This window comes from Myxine glutinosa, chromosome 7, assembly GCF_964187855.1.
Source record: "Myxine glutinosa chromosome 7, kmMyxGlut1.1, whole genome shotgun sequence".
NCBI classification, from domain to species: Eukaryota; Metazoa; Chordata; class Myxini; order Myxiniformes; family Myxinidae; genus Myxine; species Myxine glutinosa.
In genome coordinates this window covers 174,343,933-174,368,511 of record NC_136267.1, presented here as the reverse complement: position 1 = coordinate 174,368,511, position 24,579 = coordinate 174,343,933, and the positions used below count along the sequence as shown (strand labels likewise).

The window sequence follows — 24,579 nt, the reverse complement described above, 5'->3', positions numbered from 1 at the left end:
TTTCATTCCCATCCCCAAAATCTCCATTCCCTTTTACATCCCCTCTGATCATTGCCAACCCTCGATTGCCAATTACCTCCCCTCCAATAACCGCCATTGACCACGAGGCAGGGTCGGAGAAGAAAGGCATGTCTCCACCTCGTCATAGAGGGGAGGAGTGAGCCAGAGGGTCGCATGACCAACCAGGGCCGAGGTGAGCACACCGATGGGCGTGTCCTAAAGGCCGGCGGCTTGATCGCTGGAGGCGCTATAAAAGGCGCGCACGCAAGAAGCAAGAGAGAGAGTCGTGAGGAGTCAGTCAGTGGAGTCGGTGGTCAGTTGGTTGCGTTGGTTGCGGTGAGGAGTCGGTGGTGGTGGTCAGTTGGTTGCGTTGGTTGCGGTGAGGAGTCGGTGGTAAAGAGTGAGTGGACCAAGAAAGAGTTGAGGGTTTGGACCAGACGAGTCGGACAAGGCCTGGCAAAGCACGCGACGTCCACAGCAGCCCCAACAGCAGCTTGGGGGCCTGAACGGCGATTTGGAGCAGGGCCGTGAAGGAACGGCGGCTGCTAAACACGCCGGTTGTGCTGCAGGACCCCCTTGGACCTTCCTCTCCCTCCAGCCATCCACCTCCTGCCTTTCCACCCTTCTTGTGTACGTGAGTTTGTTTTGTTTGTTCTGTCCCTGGGTTAATTAAGTCTGTATAAGCTAATAATTGCACTGTGTCTCTGATTCTTCTGTATATTATTTTATTATCTTTCCTTCTCCTTGGTTACTTTGAGCATGTAAATAGTAGGAATAAATTTAGTAGTATTTCCAACCTTTTTGTCTTCTTCTTCTTCTTCACATCCGTGTCGCCTTTGTCTTTTCCCTATTGAATAGCTGCGGTGCGATCCGGCCAACGTTTGGGTGGAATCGGGTGAGTCGGGGATCCTGTAACGGTCGCGGTTGGACCATCCGCTCGGCCCATCATAACATCTAAACCGCGATCAGTAACAATATATATCTATCTATAATTCCAGTAATCTCTGTCTGTCTGTCTGTCTGTACGTTTGTTTGTCTGTGACCGCTGTTTCTCGACAACCACGGGTCCGATATACTTTTAACTTGCCAGGTATATTGCTGGGGACCCGAGGATGTGCCTTTTCAAGGTTTCATATTAATCGGACAATTACTTACCGAGCTATGTCCAAAAAACGATTCAACCAATCAGAGAGCAGCGAACGATCGCGTGTGCCGAACGTGGCGGGCACACTCTGCCTCGGATGGCACATTTGAGAGCGTATTCATTTATTTCACGTTTGCAAACTATGTTGGCGTTAAACTATGTTTTACAACGAATAAAAACGAATTTGCGATTCATTCGCTTTCCTGCGCGTTTGTGCACGCGATGGCGATTTCTTTACCAAACTCCGGAAGCCGTTCGCTTTGGACCAAACCATTGCATGTAAATAGAGGGGGGGGATTGTCACCACTCGCAAGCCGTTCGCTTTGGACCAAACCATTTCATGTAAATAGAGGGGGGGGGGATATAATTTTAGATATAGATATAGTACGGGCATGCCCTAGTATATATATAAAACACAGTTTGTGTGTGTGTGTAATGTTACCATTAGACTCCTAAACGGAGAGGCTCACGTGCTTGATATTTGGCATAGACATGGCCATTGAGCCTGGGAAGAACATGGCCGACCTAAAAAAAAAAATTTCGTAATATTTTTTTACCATATTTTTACCTCAGCGCAATTCAGCGAGGAACATTGCCATTCACACCACATAGGTTTTTTTTCTTTCATCTTTACGAGATCCATATTTTTTATTCATATTTACCTCAGCGCATTTCAGCGAGGAATATTATACACGGAATCTGAGCAGGTGGCAGAGCAGCGCGCTGATTCGCTCAGAGCGATCACATGATGTTCCTTGCCGCCAATAAACTCACAGTTACGCGTTCACACGTAATTCACACGTTCAAAACAAACGAGATCCGCGAAGCGAGTTGGTCGAGTCGTGCTAACCAAGATGGTGACACGGCGGCTTCACTTTTTACGGAGTATGAGCGTTCTATATATTTTCAATTCAGTGCGCCCGACTCGCTCACGTACTTGATTTGTGGCATAGACATGGCCATTGGGCCTTCACGGTGTAATTTGTGCGAGGCTTTTGTCCGAGTGAGCTTGAGTCGAGAGAGCGAATGTACGGGTTGGGAATGTACGGGTCTGCCTTCCCCCACCCGGCAACGCCGGTACTGGAGGGCGTCACAGGATCGGTGAGTCTCCAAAATCCACTTCGTGCTGTTGCGAAGATGCAGGACGATGTCGCGATTGTTGTGCTGCTCTCCGACCATGAGAACTGCAACGTCATTGTTGACTGGCCCTCCCCTTCCCTCCCCTTCCCTCCCCCTGAAGGAAAGACACATGAAGGCCCGCTTGAAGTTTACAAAAAAGCACCTAAAGGACTCTCAGACCGTGAGAAACAAGATTCTGTGGGGTGAAATCTGTGAAATCTGTTCTTGGGAACCTTCAATGCAGCAGAGATTTTTTTCTAGGCTTCCCCAGATCTGTGCCTCGACACAATCCTGTCTCTGAGCTCTGCAGGCAGTTCCTTCCACCTCATGGCTTGGTTTTTGCTCTCATATGCATTGTCAGCTGTGAGACCTTATGTAGACAGGTGTGTGCCTTTCCAAAGCATGTCCAATCAATTGAATTTACCACAGGTGGACTCCAATCAAGGTGTAGAAACATCTCAAAGATGATCAAGATAAATGGGAGGAACCTGAGCTAAATTTCAAGTGTCATAACAAAGGGTATGAATACTTATGTAAATGTGATATTTCAGTTTTTTCTTTTTAATAAATTTGCAAAACTTTCTAAAATCCTGTTTTCTCTGTCATTATGGGGTATTGAGTGTAGATTGATGAGGGAAAAAATGAATTTAAACGATTTCAGCATAAGGCTGCAACATAACAAAATGTGAAAAAAGTGAAGGGGTCTGAATACTTTCTGAATGCACTGTACCTCATGTTTGCATGGGTGGTTAGAAGCTACCCCATGTTTGGATAGTAGTTAACCCATGTCTGGATGGGTGGATAGTAGCTACCTCATGTTTGCATGGGTGGTTGGTCGCTACCCCATGTTTGGATAACAGCTACCCCATGTCTGGATGGGTTGGATAGAGACTACCCAATGTTTGCATGGGTGGTTAGTAGCTACCCCATGTTTGGATGGGTAGATAGTAGCTACCACATGTTTGGATGGGTGGATAGTAGCACCCGAGTGAGCTTGAGTCGAACTAACAACCCTAACCCTAACCCGAACAACCCTAACCCTAACAACTCGGTTACGGTTAGGGTTAGGGTTAGGGTTAGAGTTGTTAGGGTTAGGGTTAGGGTTGTTAGGGTTAGGGTTGTTAGGGTTAGGGTTAGGGTTGTTAGGGTTAGGGTTAGGGTTAGGGAGAGGGGGGAGGGAGAGGAGGGAGGGAGAGGTGGGAGGGGGGAAGGGGGGAAGGGGAAGGGGTAGGGGTGGGGGAAGGGGGAAGGGGGGAAGGGGAAGGGGTAGGGGGTGGGGAAGAGGGAGGGGGGAAAGGGAGGGGGAGGGGGTAGGGTGGAGGGGGAAGGGATGGGGAGGGGAGGACGGAGGGGGGAGTGGGAGGGGAGGATGGAGGGGGGAGGGGGGAGGGGGAGGGAAGGGGAGGGCCAGTCAACAATGACGTTGCAGTTATCATGGTCGGAGAGCAGCACAACAATCGCGACATCGTCCTGAATCTTCGCAACAGCACGAAGCGGCTTTTGGAGACTCACCGATCCTGTGACGCCCTCCAGTACCGGCGTTGCCGGGCGGGGGAAGGGAGACCCGTACATTCCCAACCCGTACATTCGCCCTCTCGACTCAAGCTCACTCGGACAAAAGCCTCGCACAAATTACACCGTGAAGGCCCAATGGCCATGTCTCTGCCACAAATCAAGTACGTGAGCGAGTCGGGCGCACTGAATTGAAAATATATAGAACGCTCATACTCCGTGAAAAGCGAAGCCGCCGTGTCGCCATCTTCGTTCGCACGACTCGACCAACTCGCTTCGCGGATCTCGTTTGTTTTGAACGTGTGAATTATGTGCGAACGCGTAACTGTGAGTTTATGGCGGCAAGGAACATCACGTGATTGCTCTGAGCGAATCAGCGCGCTGCTCTGCTACCTGCTCAGATTCCATGTATAATATTCCTCGCTGAAATGCGCTGAGGTAAATATGAATAAAAAATATGGATCATCAAATATTTTGAGGTAGGCCATGTTCTTCCCAGGCTCAATGGCCATGTCTATGCCAAATATCAAGCACGTGAGCCTCTCCGTTTAGGAGTCTATCGGTAACATTACACACACACACAAACTGTGTTTTATATATACAGTATATAGATTGAGTGCAGATTGATGAGGGAAAAAATGAATTTAAACGATTTCAGCACAAGGATGCAACATAACAAAATGTGAAAAAAGTGAAGGGGTCTGAATACTTTCTGAATGCATTGTATATCAGAATTGTTGATTTTGGGTTTGGGGCCATTTGCCTTTATTGCTGTCTAACCTAGGTTACACAAGCAGGGTGATTCGTCAATGTGTCCCTCAGATGGACGTTAAACCAGGAGTCTCGTCACCTGACATTAGGTAAAGATCCCAAAGTGTCCGACGCGAAGAGTAGGTGAGCTACATTTCCGGCTCCGTGGCAAAATTTCTGCTCTAACCTACAGGGACATCAGTGGCACACTTTCGTTCCTAGGAAATGGTCCTACCTGCTGCCATTTACTGCTTGCCAGAGAAGAAGGCATTGGGTCATGTACAGTGCAAGGCAATGCAAGGCCTTGTGTTCCTGTGTCCAAGTAAAGGGCCATTGCAGTGTTCAGTCCTTGTCCCGACGTGTTTGGCAGCTCAAAGCCGGTAGGAGTTGGGTGTCATGGAAGCCAGAGTAACACTATGAAGAGCAATTTAGGCCACTGTCAGTTTTCATATTTGAAAACTCCTATCTGACAGCTTTGTTATTATCACAGGAAACAAAAATCCAACTTGATCTCGTATCACCGCATCACTCATGGCCCCATTACCCAAGTATCTCTCGGTTGTCCAAGATATGTTTGAAGGACACTCAGGGTATGGCTTCTCCGTGCTTTTCCAAGTGCATTTTTTTTTTTGTTTGTTTATTTTGTATACTGAATCGAGGCTCGTGAAAGAGCATTGTCCCTGTTGTTACCATGTAGGTTGATCACAAGTCACTGCCATTTCCATTCCCTCGTTTCAGTGTATCCTCACTGTTCGCCATGTTTACAGCCTGTATTCAGCTGAAGGATATTACATGAAATAAACCATATTTTCAAACAAAGGGAAGTCGATTTTCATTCTGATAATTTTTCAGTGAAAATACATTTTTAGACACTATGGCATTAGTGTCTTACGTTACGTTAGAATGAAACAAACTTTACCATGGTGTTCCATCAACGCACCTACGCTGAAATATATATATATATATTGTTGTGGATATGAGGATTGTGTTTTTTTTGTTTTTTTATTGCTTTATTCTGGACCCTCCTGCCTCCAGTCTGTGTAAAAAGGTCAAAGGGCGTTCCCGTAATTAATTCCATAAAACATACACGAAGGACACCATATATCCCTGTTCAGTAGTTATATCCTTATTCTGTGTATTAGGCTAAGGCTTTGTCTTCCATTAATTAATACTCCATTGCACCGAATCAATTAAGAATAGCTCCCCTTCAATAATTCCATTTCCCAGCCAAACTCTCCATCTCTGGGTAAAGCAGTTCACAAGCGTGGGGTGCGCGCCCTCTCATTTCGCTGCTATAGTGAATATGTGCTCCGTGCTCTGTTTGAACAGGAGGAGGCGGGGTCGCCAGGAAGAGGCAAGCCCAGGGCGCACCAGGAAGGGCGGGGCTGTTCAGCCCCATGCCCAAATAAGGAAACAAGCCCGTGGCTCGCCATGAGGGGTGTGCCGTCGGCGCGATGCCCAAATAAGGAGACAAGCCCGTGGGATTGCCATAAAAGGTCACGAAACAGAGCACGGAGGGGAGGGCGGTACCAAAACCGACGAGGGCATGACACACCCGCGCTGAAGGTATGAGAGAAGGGTGCGACGATCGCTGGAAAAAGAAGACACACCAGAGATACGGCAGATGAGTCCAGGTGCGTAAGAGGGTTGGCAGTCCACCGGGAGAGAGTTGAGAGTTGCACCGGAGTTGCGTGAGAGATACGGAAAGCCTTTGGGTGGTTGTTGCGTGAGAGATACGAAAAGCCTTTGACAAAGAGCCGCTTCAACCAGCCCCGTTTCAACCAGCCGCATGAAGCCCTGACGGGGCAGCGAGTGACCATGCCGGTGTGCGGTGTAAAGCCGAATACAAGGAGCTGCCGGCTCCTCGCTTCCAGCCCGGAGTGGACCTGCTCGCTGTGCCCTGTGATTCCACCTGCTCATCCCTCCAAACGATTCCTGCCCTTCGATCCTTTTGCGTACGTGAGTTTGTTTTGTTTGTTCTGTCCTGGGTAATAAGTTAAGCCTGTTTAGATAAGCTAGTATTTTCACTGTGTCTTTCTGGCCCGTCCCTCTTTCTGCTTTATTTTCTTATCTTTCCTTCTTCCTTGGTTTCTTTGGTCCTGTACATAGTAATAAATTATATTCGTATTGCAAAACCTTTTTGTCTTCTTCTTCTTCTTCACATCCGTGTCGCCTTTGTCTTTTCCCTATTGAATATCTGTGGCGCGATTTTGGCCAACGTTCAGGAATCGGGTTAGTCGGGGTAACTTCGGGTGCGGCGGCCATCCGCTTGGCAAACAACATCCTAGCCGCGTCTGTAACAATTGGTGTCAGGAGTCGGATCGGACCTGAAGCACTTCGTGCGCTCAAATTACGAGTGGGCCGAAATTTGTTTTGCAAAATCTTAAATTGAACATCGTGCCATGGATAATCAAGGCGATCGGATGCAGGTGGGTGAGCTAGAAGAGGGGTTAGGGGTAACCCAGGACCACAGGGAAGAAATGGAGGAGAGCAATGAGAAGGTGGTTGAGGGCGTATCAGGTGCACAAAATGGCACCCTCGCGCACGTGGTTGAAGAGGCACAAAATGGCGCCTCGCACATGGCGGCGAGAGCCGCGCCCTCTGTACCAATGGGTGAAGTCATGCAATCATTTATGGCTGGAATGGCGGCCCTTATGGCCGAGATGAGGGAGCAATTCAAAAATGACTGGGGAAACCAAATTAAAGAAATAACTGAGGAAATGGCGAGGGACAGAGTCGCATATGAGGTAAGGGAAACGGAGAGGGACAGAGACCGCAGGTTGGGCGAAAGGGTCCCAGGGGTGCACGATGAGGTAAAGCGGGGCGAGAAGCGCTGGTTGGGCGAAGTGAGTGGAGAAAAGCGCGGGTAAAATGACGGAGGTAGAAATCGTGACCCGGGGTATGGGGCAGCCGGCGACCGCTGAAGTAGAGGGAATTTTAATAAAGCCAGCGGTCGAAAAAGCAAAAGTAACGGGTATAGTTAAAATTGAAGAGACGACGGAGGTAACCCAGGAATTGAAGGGAGAAATGGAAACTGTACAAAGTCCGTGCTCACATCACGATGCTGTGCTTAACCCAAATGGAAGTTTGCAGGTGCGCGTGGAGAAAAGGATCCCCCAGGTGAGTCGTGCTGTGTATTGTGCGGGGAGATTTTGTAGAAGGATATTTGACGACGAGAGAATTGTCGCGCGATTGGGATCAAGGAAGCACCCAGGCGTTGTTAAAGGGTCGCGTGTGAAAAAAAAGTGTGCGTCAAGGGGTGAGTGTGTTACGAAGTGCGAGTGTGATACCGAGTGCGAGCGAGAATGCACGTCGGGGTGTACGGAGTGTGACACAGGGAGTGAGAGCAATACGGAGTGTACGTGCGAGGGGGAGTGTGAAACGGAGAGTAAGGTGGTGGTGGTGGAACGTGTGCGAGGAAGCACACCTGAGTTGGTCGTGGCACGGGTGTGGGAGAGCCCATCTGAGCGCGTTAGTGGGTGGATGCAAGAGTGCACGCCCATGGTGAGTGGTACGGAGTACGTACCGAGGGAGAGTGTGCAAGATGGTGCGCGAGGTGTATTAAGGGAGTGTGCGAATGGTGAGTGTGCGCGAGAGGTGTGGTGTGTAACAGGGAGTGCGTTGGTGGAATGGACGGAGTGTGTGGAATGTACGGACGGCGTTGGAACGCCGGGTTTTGTGAGTGTCAAAAGGGTCGTGTGTGCGTGTGGGCATGCGAGTAAAGCATCGACGTTGAACGGGGCAGCGTTTAGGGCGACGGATAGCCGATGCGAGCACTCGGGGCGCGGTGCGCTTTGTTGGATGCCAGGCCCGGCACGGATCGATGCTGCGTCGCTTCTCTTCGAAGCGTTGTTGCCGATTCGGGCTTGGCCCCGCCCTGCACGGTCGAGTCCGGGCCTTGTCGGGCGAGGCGACCGGTCCGGTTCAAGGGCGAGTGGGAGGAAGCGGAACCGTGCCCCCTGGCGGGGACGGGGTTCCGACCGGGGGAGATTGAGCCATCGGGCCCGGGACCGCAAGGTACCGCGCCGAGATGGTGCGTGGAATCTCGGCCCGACCAAACCACCTCCCTTGAACCGAAAGCCAGACGGATTCAACCTGCAGGCGACCAAACCACCCGAATTCATTGCTCGGCTTTGCGAAGCCGAGTTTAATGATGTCATGACGCACCGAGGCTAGGATATAGCGGACTGTGATGATGGTGATACTGATAGTGTTTTTGGATTCGAAATTTTGGAATAGAAAATTTTTGATTGGTTGGAATTTGGAGAGCAAAATTGGTAGTGGAAGATACCCGATGTGATGGGATGGCAACTCTGCCATCCCTCATAGTGCGGGCAAAGGAGCACTAGGTTATGGGGTTGGCAGTGAAAACTAGCCCGGGAGGGTTAGGATATAGTGTGTAGGGATCTAGAAAAGATTGACCTAAGGTAACGTTAAGGTTAGGTAGTGACAATGATACCTGTAGTGGGGACACAGGTAGATTAGTTTGGATGATAATGACGTGGTATGTGCTTAGTTTAAAGGGAAGACGGGGAGCACTAAGTTAGCAGGGCAACAGGTAGATTAGAGGATGCCGTGTGTGTGGTTAAAAAGTGTGATTGCACAGGTGTGCAACTGGACAGGTGTATGGAGCAGTAGTTGAGTGAGTGATAGTGATGTGAGTTGTGCTGACCAAATGGTCCAGGAAGGAAGGAGGGTGCAGGTGGCACCAGGTGTGATTGCACAGGTGTGCAACACCAGGTGAATGGAGAATAGGTGTATGGAATAAATGGTCTGGAGTATATGGAGTATTGGAATGGATGGTCGTGGAGTGAGTATGGTGGAAACTGTGGAGTGGAGTGGATGGTGCGAAGGTGTGAATGGGGGAAGAATGGACCCCCATCACGAATACCCGGGGCGGGTAGTGTAAGTGTTAGGTAGAGGGTACAGGTAAATTGTGGTTGGATATTGGCATCTGTGGTGCGGGTAGTTGCACAGGAGTGTAGTGATGGGTGCATTAGTGTTGTGGAAATGGCTGGGCGTGTAGCCTGTTCGTGTGTGTAGTTGGTTTGGGCACTCCACCACTGTGAGGATGTCGGCCAGGTGAGGCCGCAGGTGGGCTCTGGGAGCCGGTAGAGTTGTTGTGGATGGGGCCCGAGGATCCGGAGGACGGACCAGGGTAGCCCAGTGCCAGAGGGCACCAAGGGGTTAACAGAGCCAGGAGGGGCCTTCCCCAATTAGATAGGTTAGGGTAAGGAGCTAGGTAAGCTCGGGTGGCAACTACAGTGGTGGAGGTGTGCAGGTGGGTAGACCTGCTGGGAGAGCTACACGTCTCAGCCCAGAAATTGTGCAAGGGCACAATCTCGCGAGATCTTGGAGACGGCGGCAGGGATTTTCGAAGCTCCACACGGTCTCCACGTTTTTCGAAGTTAAGTCTGTTCACAATTGTATTTTGTCGAAACTGTATTTATCTTTCGGTGTGTGAAGTTATTGTGTGCAACTTTGGTTGTTTCTCGGTGTTTATCTTTCATAAATTGATCGTCTGTTTGCCGTGTCGCGAGCAAGGCCTTGTACAGTGTGCACTGTACAACCTTGAGGCTTTGTTTTTCTCTCAGTGGTCCGTCGTTTGTGATCCAATAACTTTCGTTCTCTGTATTCCCAGGCTTTTCACCCATAGCCTACTTCCTTGTGTAAATCTCAACTCAAAAAAAAAAAAAAAAAAAAAAAAAAAAACATTTCTTTCTCTGTTCTCATTCGTTTATTCATTCTTATTCGTTCGTTCGTTCTTCGACCACGTGTTTCTCCCCCATTTCCCCAGATAGTTTTCACTCATTAACCTTCAATGTTTACACTTTCCCCTCAAGTTATGTATTCCGTCATATTTTATAACACCTTTTTCTTCTTCTTCTTTAAAAGGCTGCTTTCGACTTGCTCACCAAATCAATTCATCCCAAAAAAAAAATCCATCTCCTATAGTGCCTTTTTTCTACATTCCCTAAACTCTCCTGCACTCCATCCTCCATCCAGCGTCCTTAAACGTATTTTTAACTCGAAGGTCACAAGAAACTCATTTTGCAATAAATGTTCGTTTCCCATAAATCGTACACTTTCAAAAATCCAATCTCACCCCTCCCCTCCAAATCTTCCCCATAACCCCTCCCCTCCAAATCTTCCCCATCACCCCTCCCCTCCAAATCTTCCCCATCACCCATCCCTTTCAAATCTCCCCCCTTGCCCCCTCCCTCCTAAACTACCCCCTCACCCCTCCCCGCCAAGACGCCCCCTCGCCCCTCCCCTCCTAGACTCCTGTCTCACCCCTCCCCTCCAAATCTCCCCCATATCCCATCCCTTTCAAATCCCTCCCCTTGTCCCTTCCCTCCCAAACTCCCCCCTCACCCCTCCCCTTCAAATCTCCCCACCCTCATTGCTTCTCAATTTCCCCCCTCTCACTCCCCCTCCTCAAAGCGTCCTCCCCGCTTCTTCCCCCTTCAAACTCTCACCTCCATCTCCCCCAACCTTCTGCCTCGCTCTTCCCCCTCCTCAAATAACACCTCATTGTGGCTCACCCAATCACCATCAAACCTTTTGTCCGCCCCATCCTTCCCTTTCTCCGAGCTATTCTGAAATCTCTGACACACCTTCAACAGCTCTCCCTACCTCTTCCACCTCTTCCACATCTTACCCTACCCCTCCTCCCCCCTGTTCTGTATCTGATGCTCCCCCTTCCTCTTCATTAACGGTATGGACCTCAAACATCCGGGGCCTTCGTTCAAACTTAACTGATCTCTCCATACAGGTTGCTTCTGTCAAACCAGACGTGATCTGCTTAACAGAAACTTTCCTCCTTTATGATGTCTCTGATTCCATAGTATCTCTCCCGGGCTACTCCCTCCTCCGGTATGATAGACCTGAGCCTCGTCCTGGAGGCGGGGTTGCTATCTTTATCAAAAACTCTCTTCCTCACTCGCCCTGCACTGCACTCTCTCCACCTCACCCCCAGGAATACCTCTGGCTTCGGCTTCCCCTTCGCTCCCACCTCTTGTTCATATGTGTGTTCTACAGTCCACCAAACAGCGATGACTCCATCTACATCTCACTGTCTGATAATATGGACCAACTTCTATCTACCCATCCCAACTCTCTCTTCCTCATATGTGGTGATTTCAACTGTCATCATGCCAGTTGGCTGGGTGTGGGTACCTCTCTCACCAGCCATGGCTCCTCAGCAAAGGACTTCTGCGACTCACTGGGACTGACACAATCTGTCAATTTCCCGACCCGGATCTCAGTCAACGGAACATCTTCTCTTCTGGACTTGGTTATGACTAACTTCCCTGAAAATGTCTGCTGCTCTTCTTCTGCTCCGATCGGATCATCTGATCATGTCCTTGTTAAAGTGGACATCTCTCTGACCATCCTCAGGGAGCCTGCTCAGCGTCGACGAGTCTGGCATTTCACTCAGGCCAACTGGCACGGTCTTCAAGCAGCCATCAATCATCTGGACTGGTCTCCCATCTCTACCACCTCTGACATCAACTCATCCTGGGAATTCTTCCAAAGTAAATTGCTCTCTCTCATGCACAGATTTATCCCATCTCGTCTTCAGTTGTCATACCCTTCCTCCCGTCCATGGTACACGGAATCTTGTGGTGAGGCTGTTGCCCAGAAACAACTTGCCTTCGTCTCCTGGAAAGCAAATCCAACGGAAGGAAATCTCATTTCCTTTCACAAAGCCCGAAACAAGTGTGTGTCCACCCTCAGGAGAGCCAGGAAACAATATCTCTCCGTTCTCAAGACCGAACTCTCTTATCTGTCTCCCTCTTCCAAATCCTGGTGGCGTCTGGTCAAATCCGTTTCTGGTGTTTGTTCCTCCTCCATCCCCTCCCTTACCTCAAATGGCTACACAGCTGACTCCGCACGTGAAAAAGCTCAATGCCTCAACTCTGTGTTTGCCTCTAAATCTTGTGTCCCAAACCCATCCCTCTCTGTACCCACCATACCCAGTCGTACCCTGCTGCTCCTGGACTCCGTGTCCTTTCCTCCTGACAAGGTGGAAAAGTTTCTGTCAACCCTCGACTCTGATTCTGCAACTGGACCCGACGGCATCAGCCCACGGGTCCTAAAATCCTGCTCTGCTGCTCTATCTCACCCTCTCTCTGTTCTCTTCACCCTCTCTTTTGCTCAAGGTCAACTGCCATCTGCTTGGAAATCAGCCAACATCACCGCTTTGCACAAAAAAGGTGCAAAAACAGATCCTAGCAACTACAGACCAATCAGCCTTCTCCCAATTATCAGCAAAGTCATGGAATCCATCATTGCTTCGGATATGAAATCTTTCCTCTTCTCCAATGGCTTGATCTCTGATCATCAATTTGGTTTCAGACCAGGTCACTCTACTCTGGACATGCTGCTTCTGCTGTCTCAACAATGGATGGAGGTCCTCAATGCCAAACAGGAAATTAGAGCTGTCTCCCTCGACATATCACGTGCCTTCGACACGGTCTGGCACCCCGCTCTGCTCACCAAACTCTCCTCCTTTGGTATCCATGGAAATCTCCACGCATGGCTGGCGGACTTCCTCTCTAGTCGTCGTCAACGTGTGGCCCTGAATGGGTTTCTCTCATCTCCTCTTCCTGTTCAGGCTGGAGTTCCCCAAGGCAGTGTTCTGGGCCCCGTGCTTTTTCTGGTCTTCATCAATGATCTCTCTGACTCTCTCGAAAATCCTCTCTATCTCTTTGCTGATGACTCCACTCTCTGCCGCTCCATTCCTCTTCCCTCAGATCGGCAGTCTGCTGCCTCCTCACTCTCTGAAGACCTGGACAAAATCACAGACTGGTCAAACAAGTGGAACATGTCTTTCAATCCTGACAAATCTCACACTCTTACTATGTCTCTCCGAAAAGATCGACTGGACAACCCTCCCATCTACTTTCTCAACAATCCTCTCCAAGAAGTTCTGTCGCTCAAGATTTTGGGTCTCACTATCTGCCATGATCTTTCTTGGGAAAACCACATTTCCCAGCTGGCCTCCAAAGCCAGTCGCCGACTGGGCATCCTCCGTCGTGCGAAGTCCTTCCTCGGCACACCTGAGCTCCTCACCACATACAAGGCTTTCATCCGCAGCTCAATGGAATACTGTTCTCCCCTATGGGCCGGTGCTCCTGCCTCACACCTAGCTCGGCTTCACGCTGTTGAAACCAAAGCTTTCAGAATTATTGGAATCTCCCGCGATGAAGCTATCTCTGAGGGCCTTTCACTCACTCACCGCAGGCAGGTAGGTGGTCTTTCTGTCTTCTACCGACTCCTCTCCGGCCTTGCACCCCCAGCTCTCTCTGTGCTCTGTCCCCCAAATATTCCTACAGGTCGCACAAGATCTGCCAGCAACCCTCTGATGGTTAAACTGCCGAAATCTCGGCTCTCCGCTCACCTTCACTCTTTCATTCCTCTTTTCTCCCGCCTCTGGAACAAACTACCTCACTCCCTTCAATCCCACTCCTCCCTCCAGGTCTTTAAAACAGCTGTTCACCACCATCTCTTATCTTTCCCCATCCAAAACCTTGATCTTTTCTACCCCCGCTAATTCACCCCAGATCCACCTTGTTTGAAATTCCAACTTCTTTCCTGGAAGTCCTGGCAGTGTCCATATGTTTTATACCTCTCCCACTGCCCCCTTCCCACGCCCCCCCCCCCCCCAAAGCCCTCGCCCTCTCTCAGATCTCTCGATGTCTCCATGTCTCTCGGTCCCTGCTCTCAAATGTTGTGTTTGTGTCCTTCCCCCTCTCTCCCCATCTTGTCTACCGCTCCCTATGTTATATGTTTTATGTGTCGGTTTGTCTTTCTGTGTGATTAATGTTCGCTCTTTCACGAGCCTCGATCTTGTATACAAAAAAAAAAAAAAAAAAAAAAAAAAAAAAGGGCACCGGGAGATGAATCGGGGGAGTGAGACCCCAAATTGATGAAGCACCACAGTTTGGTCAATGGGAATTGGTTTTTAGAACCCACAGTGTAAGTTGGCCAATGGATTGGCAGGGAAAGACCCTGGGTAGTGTAAAGTGTGTTAAAGTCATTTAGAGGATAGTTAGGATTGAAGTCTCCTCGCACCATCTACATCCACTCACCTGGGGTGACGTAACTCCACACCATGCCATGTTTTGTTATTTTTATTGTGCAAATGTTTGGAATGTGAGACGCATCATGACGTGGGTGTGACATTGTGCTGATGTTCCATCTCTTCCTCCTTATGAGGATTGATGATGAATTGGGTGATGGCAAATTTTTGTTAGAGGGATTGTGGTGACAAATTTGGTATAGGGGAAATATGGGGAAGACGTGACAGTAGTGACGAATTTGTAAAGGTGTAGATTTTGTAAATATGGGGTAAGGGCAAGGGTAGAGTAGGTGACGGGGGGGGGGGGGGGTGACGTACGGTAGGGACGAGATTTTCTCACTTCGCTCTCCGTACGCACTTCGCCTTGCATTGCCTTGTTTGATGTGTACCCTTGAGACCTTACCCCTTGCTCATCTGTCTTTTCCCCCCTTGTCTCCCACATGAGGACCGTGCGCCACTGGGCACTGAGGGGAGCGTGCGAGAGTCCGCCATTGGGCGCCCGAACCTCTCGCAACCACAGCTGTCTGCATCGATGCACCACCTTATGGACCACATATCTGTGGCTGAGCACCACTTATGGACCCCATGGGTTGGGGCATGGCCCCTCTGCTGGAACCGGCCATGAAGGCCCGAAATCTTGCTGGCGGACCTTGATCACCTGGCACCGATGCCCCACAGGTGAACCACACTAGTCGGCCCTGTGGGCCATAAAAAAAAAAATGGACATGTTGGGTGCATTTTATTATTGCAAATAGGCCGCCAGCAAAGAAGATGACAACCATAGGAAAATAGCAATAGCCAGCAGAGGGAGCCGAAGAGCAAGAGACCACTAGCAGGGTTTGTTGGTTTTATTTTTTATTGAACTGTAGTGACTGTGCACCGATTGGTGCTTGAGGGTGCGTTTTTGGGTGCTTTCATGGTGCGAGGATGCAGGGCAGACTGTCTCCCCCCCCAAAAGAACGATCACAGGTCCTGGGTTGCGTTTTGTAAATAAAGCAGAGCCATTGTAAATAATGCACCCCCACCGTAAATGTATAGTTTGAAGACCATTCCGCAATTCGGTTAGTTGTGGGCGTGAATCTGTTAGGCAGGGTGCAATGGAGCAGCGGGACATATTTATTTATGTTTTAAAACTGTCACACTCAGGGTCAGGTTAAATGTAGAGGGAACTACACCTACGTGCCACACTAAAAGCTAAAGTTCATAGGCCCGGGACGTGCCTAAGGGGAGGAGAGTGCAGTGTTGTGGATATGAGGATTGTGTTTATTTTTGTTTTTTATTGCTTTATTCTGGACCTTCCTGCCTCCAGTCTGTGTATAAAGGTCAAAGGGCATTCCCGTAATTAATTCCATAAAACATACACGAAGGACACCATATATCCCTGTTCAGTAGTTATATCCTTATTCTGTGTATTAGGCTAAGGCTTTGTCTTCCATTAATTAATACTCCATTGCACCGAATCAATTAAGAATAGCTCCCCTTCAATAATTCCATTTCCCAGCCAAACTCTCCATCTCTGGGTAAAGCAGTTCACAAGCGTGGGGTGCGCGCCCTCTCATTTCGCTGCTATAGTGAATATGTGCTCCGTGCTCTGTTTGAACAGGAGGGGTGGGGTCGCCAGGGAGAGGCAAGCCCAGGGCGCGCCACGAAGGGCGGGGCTGTTCAGCCCCATGCCCAAATAAGGAAACAAGCCCGTGGCTCGCCACGAGGGGTGTGCCGTCGGCGCGATGCCCAAATAAGGAGACAAGCCCATGGGATTGCCATAAAAGGTCACGAAACAGAGCACAGAGGGGAGGGCGGTACCAAAACCGACGAGGGCGTGACACACCCGCGCTGAAGGTATGAGAGAAGGGTGCGACGATCGCTGGAAAAAGAAGACACAACAGAGATACGGCAGATGAGTCCAGGTGCGTAAGAGGGTTGGCAGTCCACCGGGAGAGAGTTGAGAGTTGCACCGGAGTTGCGTGAGAGATACGGAAAGCCTTTGGGTGGTTGTTGCGTGAGAGATACGAAAAGCCTTTGACAAAGAGCCGCTTCAACCAGCCCCGTTTCAACCAGCCGCGTGAAGCCCTGACGGGGCAGCGAGTGACCCTGCCAGTGTGCGGTGTAAAGCCGAATACAAGGAGCTGCCGGCTCCTCGCTTCCCGCCCGGAGTGGACCTGCTCGCTGTGCCCTGTGATTCCACCTGCTCATCCCTCCAAACGATTCCTGCCCTTCGATCCTTTTGCGTACGTGAGTTTGTTTTGTTTGTTCTGTCCTGGGTAATAAGTTAAGCCTGTTTAGATAAGCTAGTATTTTCACTGTGTCTTTCTGGCCCGTCCCTCTTTCTGCTTTATTTTCTTATCTTTCCTTCTTCCTTGGTTTATTTGGTCCTGTACATAGTAATAAATTATATTCGTATTGCAAAACCTTTTTGTCTTCTTCTTCTTCTTCACATCCGTGTCGCCTTTGTCTTTTCCCTATTGAATATCTGTGGCGCGATTTTGGCCAACGTTCAGGAATCGGGTTAGTCGGGGTAACTGTTCGGGCGCGGCGGCCATCCGCTCGGCAAACAACATCCTAGCCGCATCCGTAACAATATATATATACTTGTGATTGGCAGGTGGTGGCAGACCTAAATCCAGAATTGGTATTCCTAGAGAAGATCTGTGTGACAAGGTTGCGGCCTGACATTGTCATTTGGTCAGGTGCAACAAGACAGGTCATCTTAGGGGAATTGTCTGTACCTTGGGAAGAGAACATGGAGGAGGTGCACGAGAGGAAGAGAGGAAAGTACAGTGAGCTGGAGGCAGAGTGCCGGGAGAAGGGTTGACGAGTTTCTTGTCAGCCATTTGAGGTGGGGTGTCGAGGGTATCTTGGCGATTCCTTTTCTGCATTTCTTGCTTGTCTTGGAGTATGTGGGACAGAAAGAAGGAGGATGTGTGATAGAGTGGCCCAGGTTGCCTTGAAAGGCTCACTTTGGAAATGGTGGAAGTTTAATGGAGGCACGTCGAACGGTGTAGGTTGAGGTTGTAGGTGGTGGTGGTGGTTCATTCCAGCCTAAAGGGGTAGTGACTGAGCACGGAAGAGAAATGGAGGTGTGTGTGTGTGTGTGTGTGTGTGTGTGTGTGTGTGTGTGTGTGTGTTCCAGGAGTGGGTGTGTGTGTTCCAGGAGTGTGTGTGTGTGTTGCAGGAGTGGGTGTGTGTGTTGCAGGAGTGCGTGTGGTTTTGCATGAATGTGTTTTTGTTTGAGTGGTGCATGTTGTAAGGGTGGTGGTCGGTAGGTTGTTTTTTTTTGTTTTTTTTGTGTGAGTGGATGAGGGGCTGTTGATTCTGGGAGTGGAGGCGGTTTTGTTGTTGTAGTCTCTGTTCTCACTGGCTGGAGGTGGGGCTATGTACGCATTCGGGTGTAGCTGCTGCGTGTGGAGGCGTATGTGCCCCTGCTGGCCCACTTTAGCTGACCGTATCGAGGTTGAAGGGCCGAAACGGGATGATGCTGAGGACCTCGACTGAAGACCCGGTCAGTGAGGCACACTTGTGACCAGGTGTGTTTTGAAATTATATATACAGTGAAACCTTGACTTACGAGTGCACCAACTTACGAGTTTTCCGAGATACGAGCCGTCGCTCGGGCGGTTTATTGCTTTGAGATGCGAGCCGAGATCTGAGTTACGAGCTTACGCCACCCGCCACCAGGTGGGTTCCGGTCACGTGGTTATCTTGCCGTGCAAGCATCTCTGCCGTATATCGCTGCTGCTTTGTTTTCGCATTTTGGTTATTTTGGAGCTTACGCCACCCGCCACCAGGTGGGTTCCGGTCACGTGGTTATCTTGCCGTGCAAGCATCTCTGCCGTATATCGCTGCTGCTTTGTTTTCGCATTTTGGTTATTTTGGAAAATTTCTTAGTTTTAACCATGGGTCCTAAGAAATTGAGTGCCAAGGGCAGTACTGAGAAGAAGAAGAGGATGATGTGCTTGGATATAAAACACGCAATCGTCGAAAAACATGAGCGAGGTGTGCGTGTTGTCGACTTGGCGAGGCAGTGCGATCGTAGTACTTCTACGATATGTACGATTTTGAAGCAGAAGGAGTCGATAAAGGCTATAACGCCAGCCAAGGGCGTTAAGATTATTTCAAAGCGGCAGCTTCAACTGTGACGATTGCGTGTATAACTTATAACAAAAATTATAAAATCAAAATAAAGATTTTATTATAACTTTTGCCGAACTGATAGAAGCCGAACGATACATCCCCCAGCAAATCTTCAACTGTGACGAGACAGGGCTCTTCTGGAAAAAGATGCCGAGGAGGACGTATATAACGGCAGAGGAGAAGAGCATGCCAGGCCACAACTTGTTCAGAGTGCCGGCGATAGCTCGCCTTCTCTTTGTGGAAAACACGGTGAGATCCTTAACATCCAACAACTAATGGGACGCAAACGGGGCGCCCAGTTTAGCGGTACACACATTGATGAATCACCCTGCCTGTGAAACACCGACATGACAGGTTATAGCTGGGTCGGGATTCAAACCCAGGCTGGACAGTTTAGAGTCAAGTGTGCGTACCTCCAGTCCAGGCCATCCTGCCAACTTGTATGCTGCATACAGGTGAAATATAAAGCGCGAGATATTTTTATATATACTGTATATAAAAAAAAAAAATGGTGTGGTTTTTGGCGGGCTGGAACGGATTAATAGCATTTCAATGCATTTTAATGGGGAAATTTAATTTGAGAAACGAGCAAATTGAGTTACGAGCTCGGTCACAGAACGAATTAAACTCGTAAGTCAAGGTTTCACTGTATATAGTTTTTTTTATGTTTCTGGAACATCTCTGCTCAGCAAGTGGAGGTTCAGAGGAGCAAGTACAGTATACCAACTAGATGGTATTCATAGAGTACTTACCCCGTGCAGTCTTGAGAAGGAATTGGTGTGAGCCAACTCTTCTTTTTTTAAAGGTTTTTTTTCTTTGATCCAATATGGCTGCCAGACCAGTGACTGACGATGTCACTTTTATAAAAACGATATTTCCCATGGATAGTTGATCAATTAGTTAAAGTTTTGCATTGATCGATTAAGCAGTTTCAAAGAAGAAGATTTTCAATGATTTTCACTCAGATACAATATGGCTGCCCAACCTATTGTTACGGATTCGTCACTTCCGGTGTTGTGGTTTTCATCCACTTGAAACATTTCTGGTTCTATGTATTATTATTATGATTGTTTGAGGGAAATAGCCATTATTATTGTCAAAAGGTAAAAAGGTTAATGTTAAATGAAACAGGAAACCGGATCGGGAACCGGAAGACGAAGAAGAAGAGGAGAGAGAAAAGGAGGCAGGGCAAAAAAGTCGGACAAGAAGCTGATCACTTAAAGCTCCGGAGCGAGCGTGGTCGAATGAAAGTCGCGAGTGAACTTGGAGTTTCCTTGAAAGGAATTCCTGCGATAGGTGTTATCGCTGGGATTGATAAACCTGCATGGTTTGGTTTGGCGTTGGGATTCTGAAGAATCATCGCCAGGTCATTGCGACTCAAATACGAGCCATCGACCATTTTGACACTCGCGCTTTGCTAATCGCAAAAGGTCTTTGCTTCCCGTCAGCCTTTTTCACCATTCCGACGTCTCTCTGGGATGTGTGTGTGTGCAACGCGGAGTTTGAAGATTAATTTGCGGTTCGCCGACTGAACCGTGAATGTTCATACCTGGAGGGCGCCTTGGGATTTCCCATTCCTCCGTGAGTTTGCCTTACGCAGTTTTGGACCACGTGACTTTTTGCGCCGTTTCGGCCGCCTATGCCTTTTGTGCTGTTTTGGCTGTGTGACTGAGCCCGTCATCTGAACGAGGTTCGGGTTTCGATTCGATATCGCTCTGACGCTCGCTGGAGGGGATCACCTTTGAGCTATAGAGACATTGGGGGAGTGTTCTTTTTCACTCACTTGGAGCACAGTGAGTTATATTACCCTAGCTGATGGTACCATCATAAGATGTGTTGATTGGATTGATGATTGCTATTATTGTTGAATCGTTAATCTTGTGTGATTTTTAATACAATATTTGTTTGTTGATAACCATTGGTGTGGTTTCACTCGTGGTTTTTGACACGGAGTAACACATTATTCTGCCGTGGCTCCTCTCGGGGCTCGGAGGCACACCATGACCAGGGGGTCGGGGAGGACCACGTAACACTATGACATCGTAAATTTACATTCCGGCTCCAATTGGGTAGGGGATAATGGGTGTGGAGTTTTGTGTTGATCAGAAAAGGGTCGTTTTTCTTTCCAAGATGGCTGCCAAACCATGTTAACTATGCCATCATCATTTTCACACGGTATGCAGCAATCGTGTTGGATGATATTTGGAAAGTTTTGCTTCGATAGCTTCAGCCGTTTCAGAGAAACATTAATTTTCTTCCTTTGATCCAACATGGCTTCCAGAACATGTGACCTATGATTTATTCGTGAACACCATGGTATGCCCAAGGCTTGGGGAACATGTGTGTGAAGGTTCCCTTATATATTTCTGGCTGTTCTGGAAAATAAGGTTTTAAAAGGTTGTATGTTAAATCCAATATGGCTGCAAGACCATGTGACCTGTGATTTCTGCATTGGACACCCAATATTCCACAAGGCTAGGAGATCATGTGCATGAAGTTTTGCATTGATCTGATCAGCCGTTTTGGAAAAGGTAATTGAAAAAGTTTTTTTTATATTCAATACAACATGGCTGCCGAACCACGTGACCTATGATGTCATCAATTTAATTCTGTTGACCATTCTGTTGATCTCCAGATGACCCTCAATTTTTTTCATTCTGATCGGATCAGTCGTTGTACTTGTCGAATTATGACGTAAAGAAGAAACCAATGACATCGATATTAACAAATTTTATTCTTTATGGGGAGTGCTTGATAATGAACCATGTTTCAATTTTTCCATGGAGAGGTTTTGGAGATATAGATGTCCAAGGTTTTTCAGTTCTTACAAGATGGCACCATATGACCTATGACGTCATAATTATGACTAAAAAATTATACAGGAGGAGGCGTTCTTATGGTGAAAATTTTGTGTATCAGATCAATGGTTGCCGAGAAAATAAATTTTTAAAAATGCAGGCATGTACGTACAACATATGTAGGTACGACCTATGTACGGACGAAGGAGATCGCTTAACTCCGCTTTTCGCTTTGCGAGCACAGGGTAACAAGAACAGCACTCGGTAGAGCACATACGTCCGCCAGGCTGAACAGTTTGTTTTGTATCCCACTGATAGGCCGGATATGGATCCGGACCTGAACCAAAATCGAATCGGCTTGTTCTTGTCACCTACCCAACTCATCCACCAAGTTTTGTCCGAATCTGTCCATACCTTTTGAGATACCCTGCTCAAAGACAGACGGACAGACAGGCAAGCAGACAAACAAACATGGGTGAAAACATAACCTCCATCCACCGTCGGTGGCAGAGGGGTCTATAGTAAATATGATGCATAAGAAGCTTGAAGATGCTTTGAAAAAGTTATTGGTCAGTCTGTGTGCAGATGCATTGAGTTCTGGGGTGCACATGGATGGAGCGGTTGAATCCTCCGCTCACTACTAGGAAAAGGTAATTTAATGATATCAGTAGAAGCTTCACATTGGTACAACGAAGGTCTCACAGGCTTTGAAACCCAGCCTTGTCTCAGTGAGATCTGGTACCGGTCACCTCGAGGTGCGGTTTGTTTTGCTGAAGGTAGTGAACAAACTGAGAATGACGTCACCATTGCACCTGCAATTTTGAATGAAGCATGCACAAGAACTCCCGAAAACAAGTTCCGGAGAAGGCTCCAATGCTTGAAGGTGACCATGAAAAGCAGTTGCCGTCGACAATGGAAATGCGTCAATATTTTATTGGAAATCATATATAGCTCCCTATAGATGAATCGGTGGATATTTATTTATTTATTTATTGTAGAATTACTGTACAGGAGATTTGCAACAAAGCAAGTTACCGTAACATTAACTGTTTGTTAAAACTCAAACATGTAAACAATTTGTTGTCAAACAATCAGGTTCATCTGTCTTTGAATGGCACACATTGTCATGAGGACGTATCGCTCAGTTCACGTCCGAAAAGTGACTATTGATGTGACGATTTATTTCTGATGCACAAGTGTTGTCTGGGAAGAAAGCGAAGCACACGGGACACTCTTTGAGTAGATGTGGTCGCGTGGATCTTTGATGGTCCTGCAGAGGGCACACACCATAACACATGCTCTCCTGGCTCAAGTCCAACAAGTACATGCAGAATCAGAGTGTGTTTGAGCTGAAAATGCAGAGAAGGCCCACATCCAGTTTCCTTGCATCCTTTTGTTTTACTTGTTAACGTCATTGCAGGTGGTCATTCTTGTTACCTCCGCCACCAAAGGTGGATGGAGGTCGTGTTTTCACCCCTGTCTGTTTGCCTGTTTGTTTGTTGTGAACAAAATATCTCAAAACGTTGTGGTTGGATTAGGACGAAATTTGGCAGAGATGTAGCGAATTTCACAAGGACGAAGTTATTAGATTTTAATGAAGATCCGGATTCGGATCCGGCTACTAGAATTTTTAAAGTGATTCTTCACCATTGGGAGATGGGGCCAAAAACGATATATAGCAGGATATCCCAAAAAGTTTGGACGGATTTGGACGGAACCTGGTGGACAGGTTGTGTGTGTGACAAGGAAGAATCGATTCGATTTTGGTGAAGATCTGAATATGGATTCGGATATGAGAATTATTTAATTTTTTAAGTGATTCTTCACCATTAGGAGATACGGCCAAAAACGATACATAGCAGGATATCTCAAAAAGTTATGGACGGATTTGGACGAAACTTGTTGGACAGGTTGCGTGTGTGACAAGGAAGAATCGATTCAATTTTGGTGAAGATCCGAATATGGATTCGGATATGAGAATTATTTAATTTTTTAAGTGATTCTTCACCATTCAGTGATATGGCCAAGCAGACGAAGGTTTGCTCACTACTGAGTGCCGTTCTAGTTTATGATGTAAATGTCACTTACGTCATTTCGAAAATATCGTGCTGTCCAAATCATCGATGTCGATTATTAGTAATATTGATCGCAATATTGACCCCTGAGGTTCCCCACTACTTACATCCTCCAACTCACAGCCACACCATGCTTCCCATCACTAATGTAGTTTACAATCCAGATATCTGCATCCCAGGCTGCACAGCTCAAAGGTAAGTTGTGCTCCTGTACTTCTGCAACATCCTCATAAGACAACTGAACAAACAATTTGACGGTTCAAATAGATTGAAACCTAAATACATGTGATACTTCAGATGCTTAAACTTGAACAAAAGACCGGCCTGAAGAGGCCCGTGGATCAGAATTGGCTAGCTCAGCTCAATGACACCTTACCTTCTTCATTGGCTGGGCGACTCTGAGTGACCGCAAGGGGTTAACGAAGGTGAGCCTTGGTGCAGGTTGGCGCGCCATCAAGGCCTCTCTATTCATAATCATTCTGCAAGGAGCGTCCTCTTGCAAGTGTACGACAGTAGCCTCCGGCTCTGTTATCACGTCACATTTCGGTGTGTCCACTTCCTGGGCTTTGGAACCATGTCTGGCGGAGTAGTAATTATCCTTTGTGGGCACACAGTGAAAGGCGAGTAGCACAAAGTCAAATTCAGCTTCAATGTCATACACAACTTCACACTTCTGACTTTCCTATCATACTAAAATACGCCATTTGTGTCTGTCTGATGAATTTTTGACACCAATACATTCTGTCGTTACTTATCCAATCTCAACCAAACTATACAGGATGACGAAGTTACACAATGAAGGTTGTATCCCATTCATTTCCCCCTCCCCAAGGGGGTTTTCTCACCCCACCCCTCCCCCGAGCAAGTTTTCCCGCCATTACCGTCAATGGGGTTGCACGTTGAGGTGTATATAAATGTTAAATTAGCTTTATCGTGGCGTTTGTCCAAATAAGAAGATTTATC

The 24,579-nt window shown here is 48.0% G+C and overlaps 1 protein-coding gene across 3 annotated transcripts in view; it reads right to left on the bottom strand.

Annotated features, from left to right (window-relative positions):
• Positions 1–21,458: 21,458 nt before the first annotated feature.
• The window catches only part of LOC137431846 (uncharacterized), a 40,814-nt gene continuing 37,693 nt past the window's right edge, over positions 21,459–24,579 (bottom strand). For all 3 annotated transcript variants that reach the window (XM_068123600.2, XM_068123598.2, XM_068123599.2), the window contains 2 exons: positions 23,993–24,214; positions 21,459–22,811 (listed from right to left, as the gene is read on the bottom strand). In XM_068123600.2, coding sequence (XP_067979701.1) covers positions 22,683–22,811; positions 23,993–24,214 — 351 coding nt within the window. In that variant the 3' untranslated portion in view covers positions 21,459–22,682. The remainder of the gene's footprint in view (positions 22,812–23,992; positions 24,215–24,579) is intronic.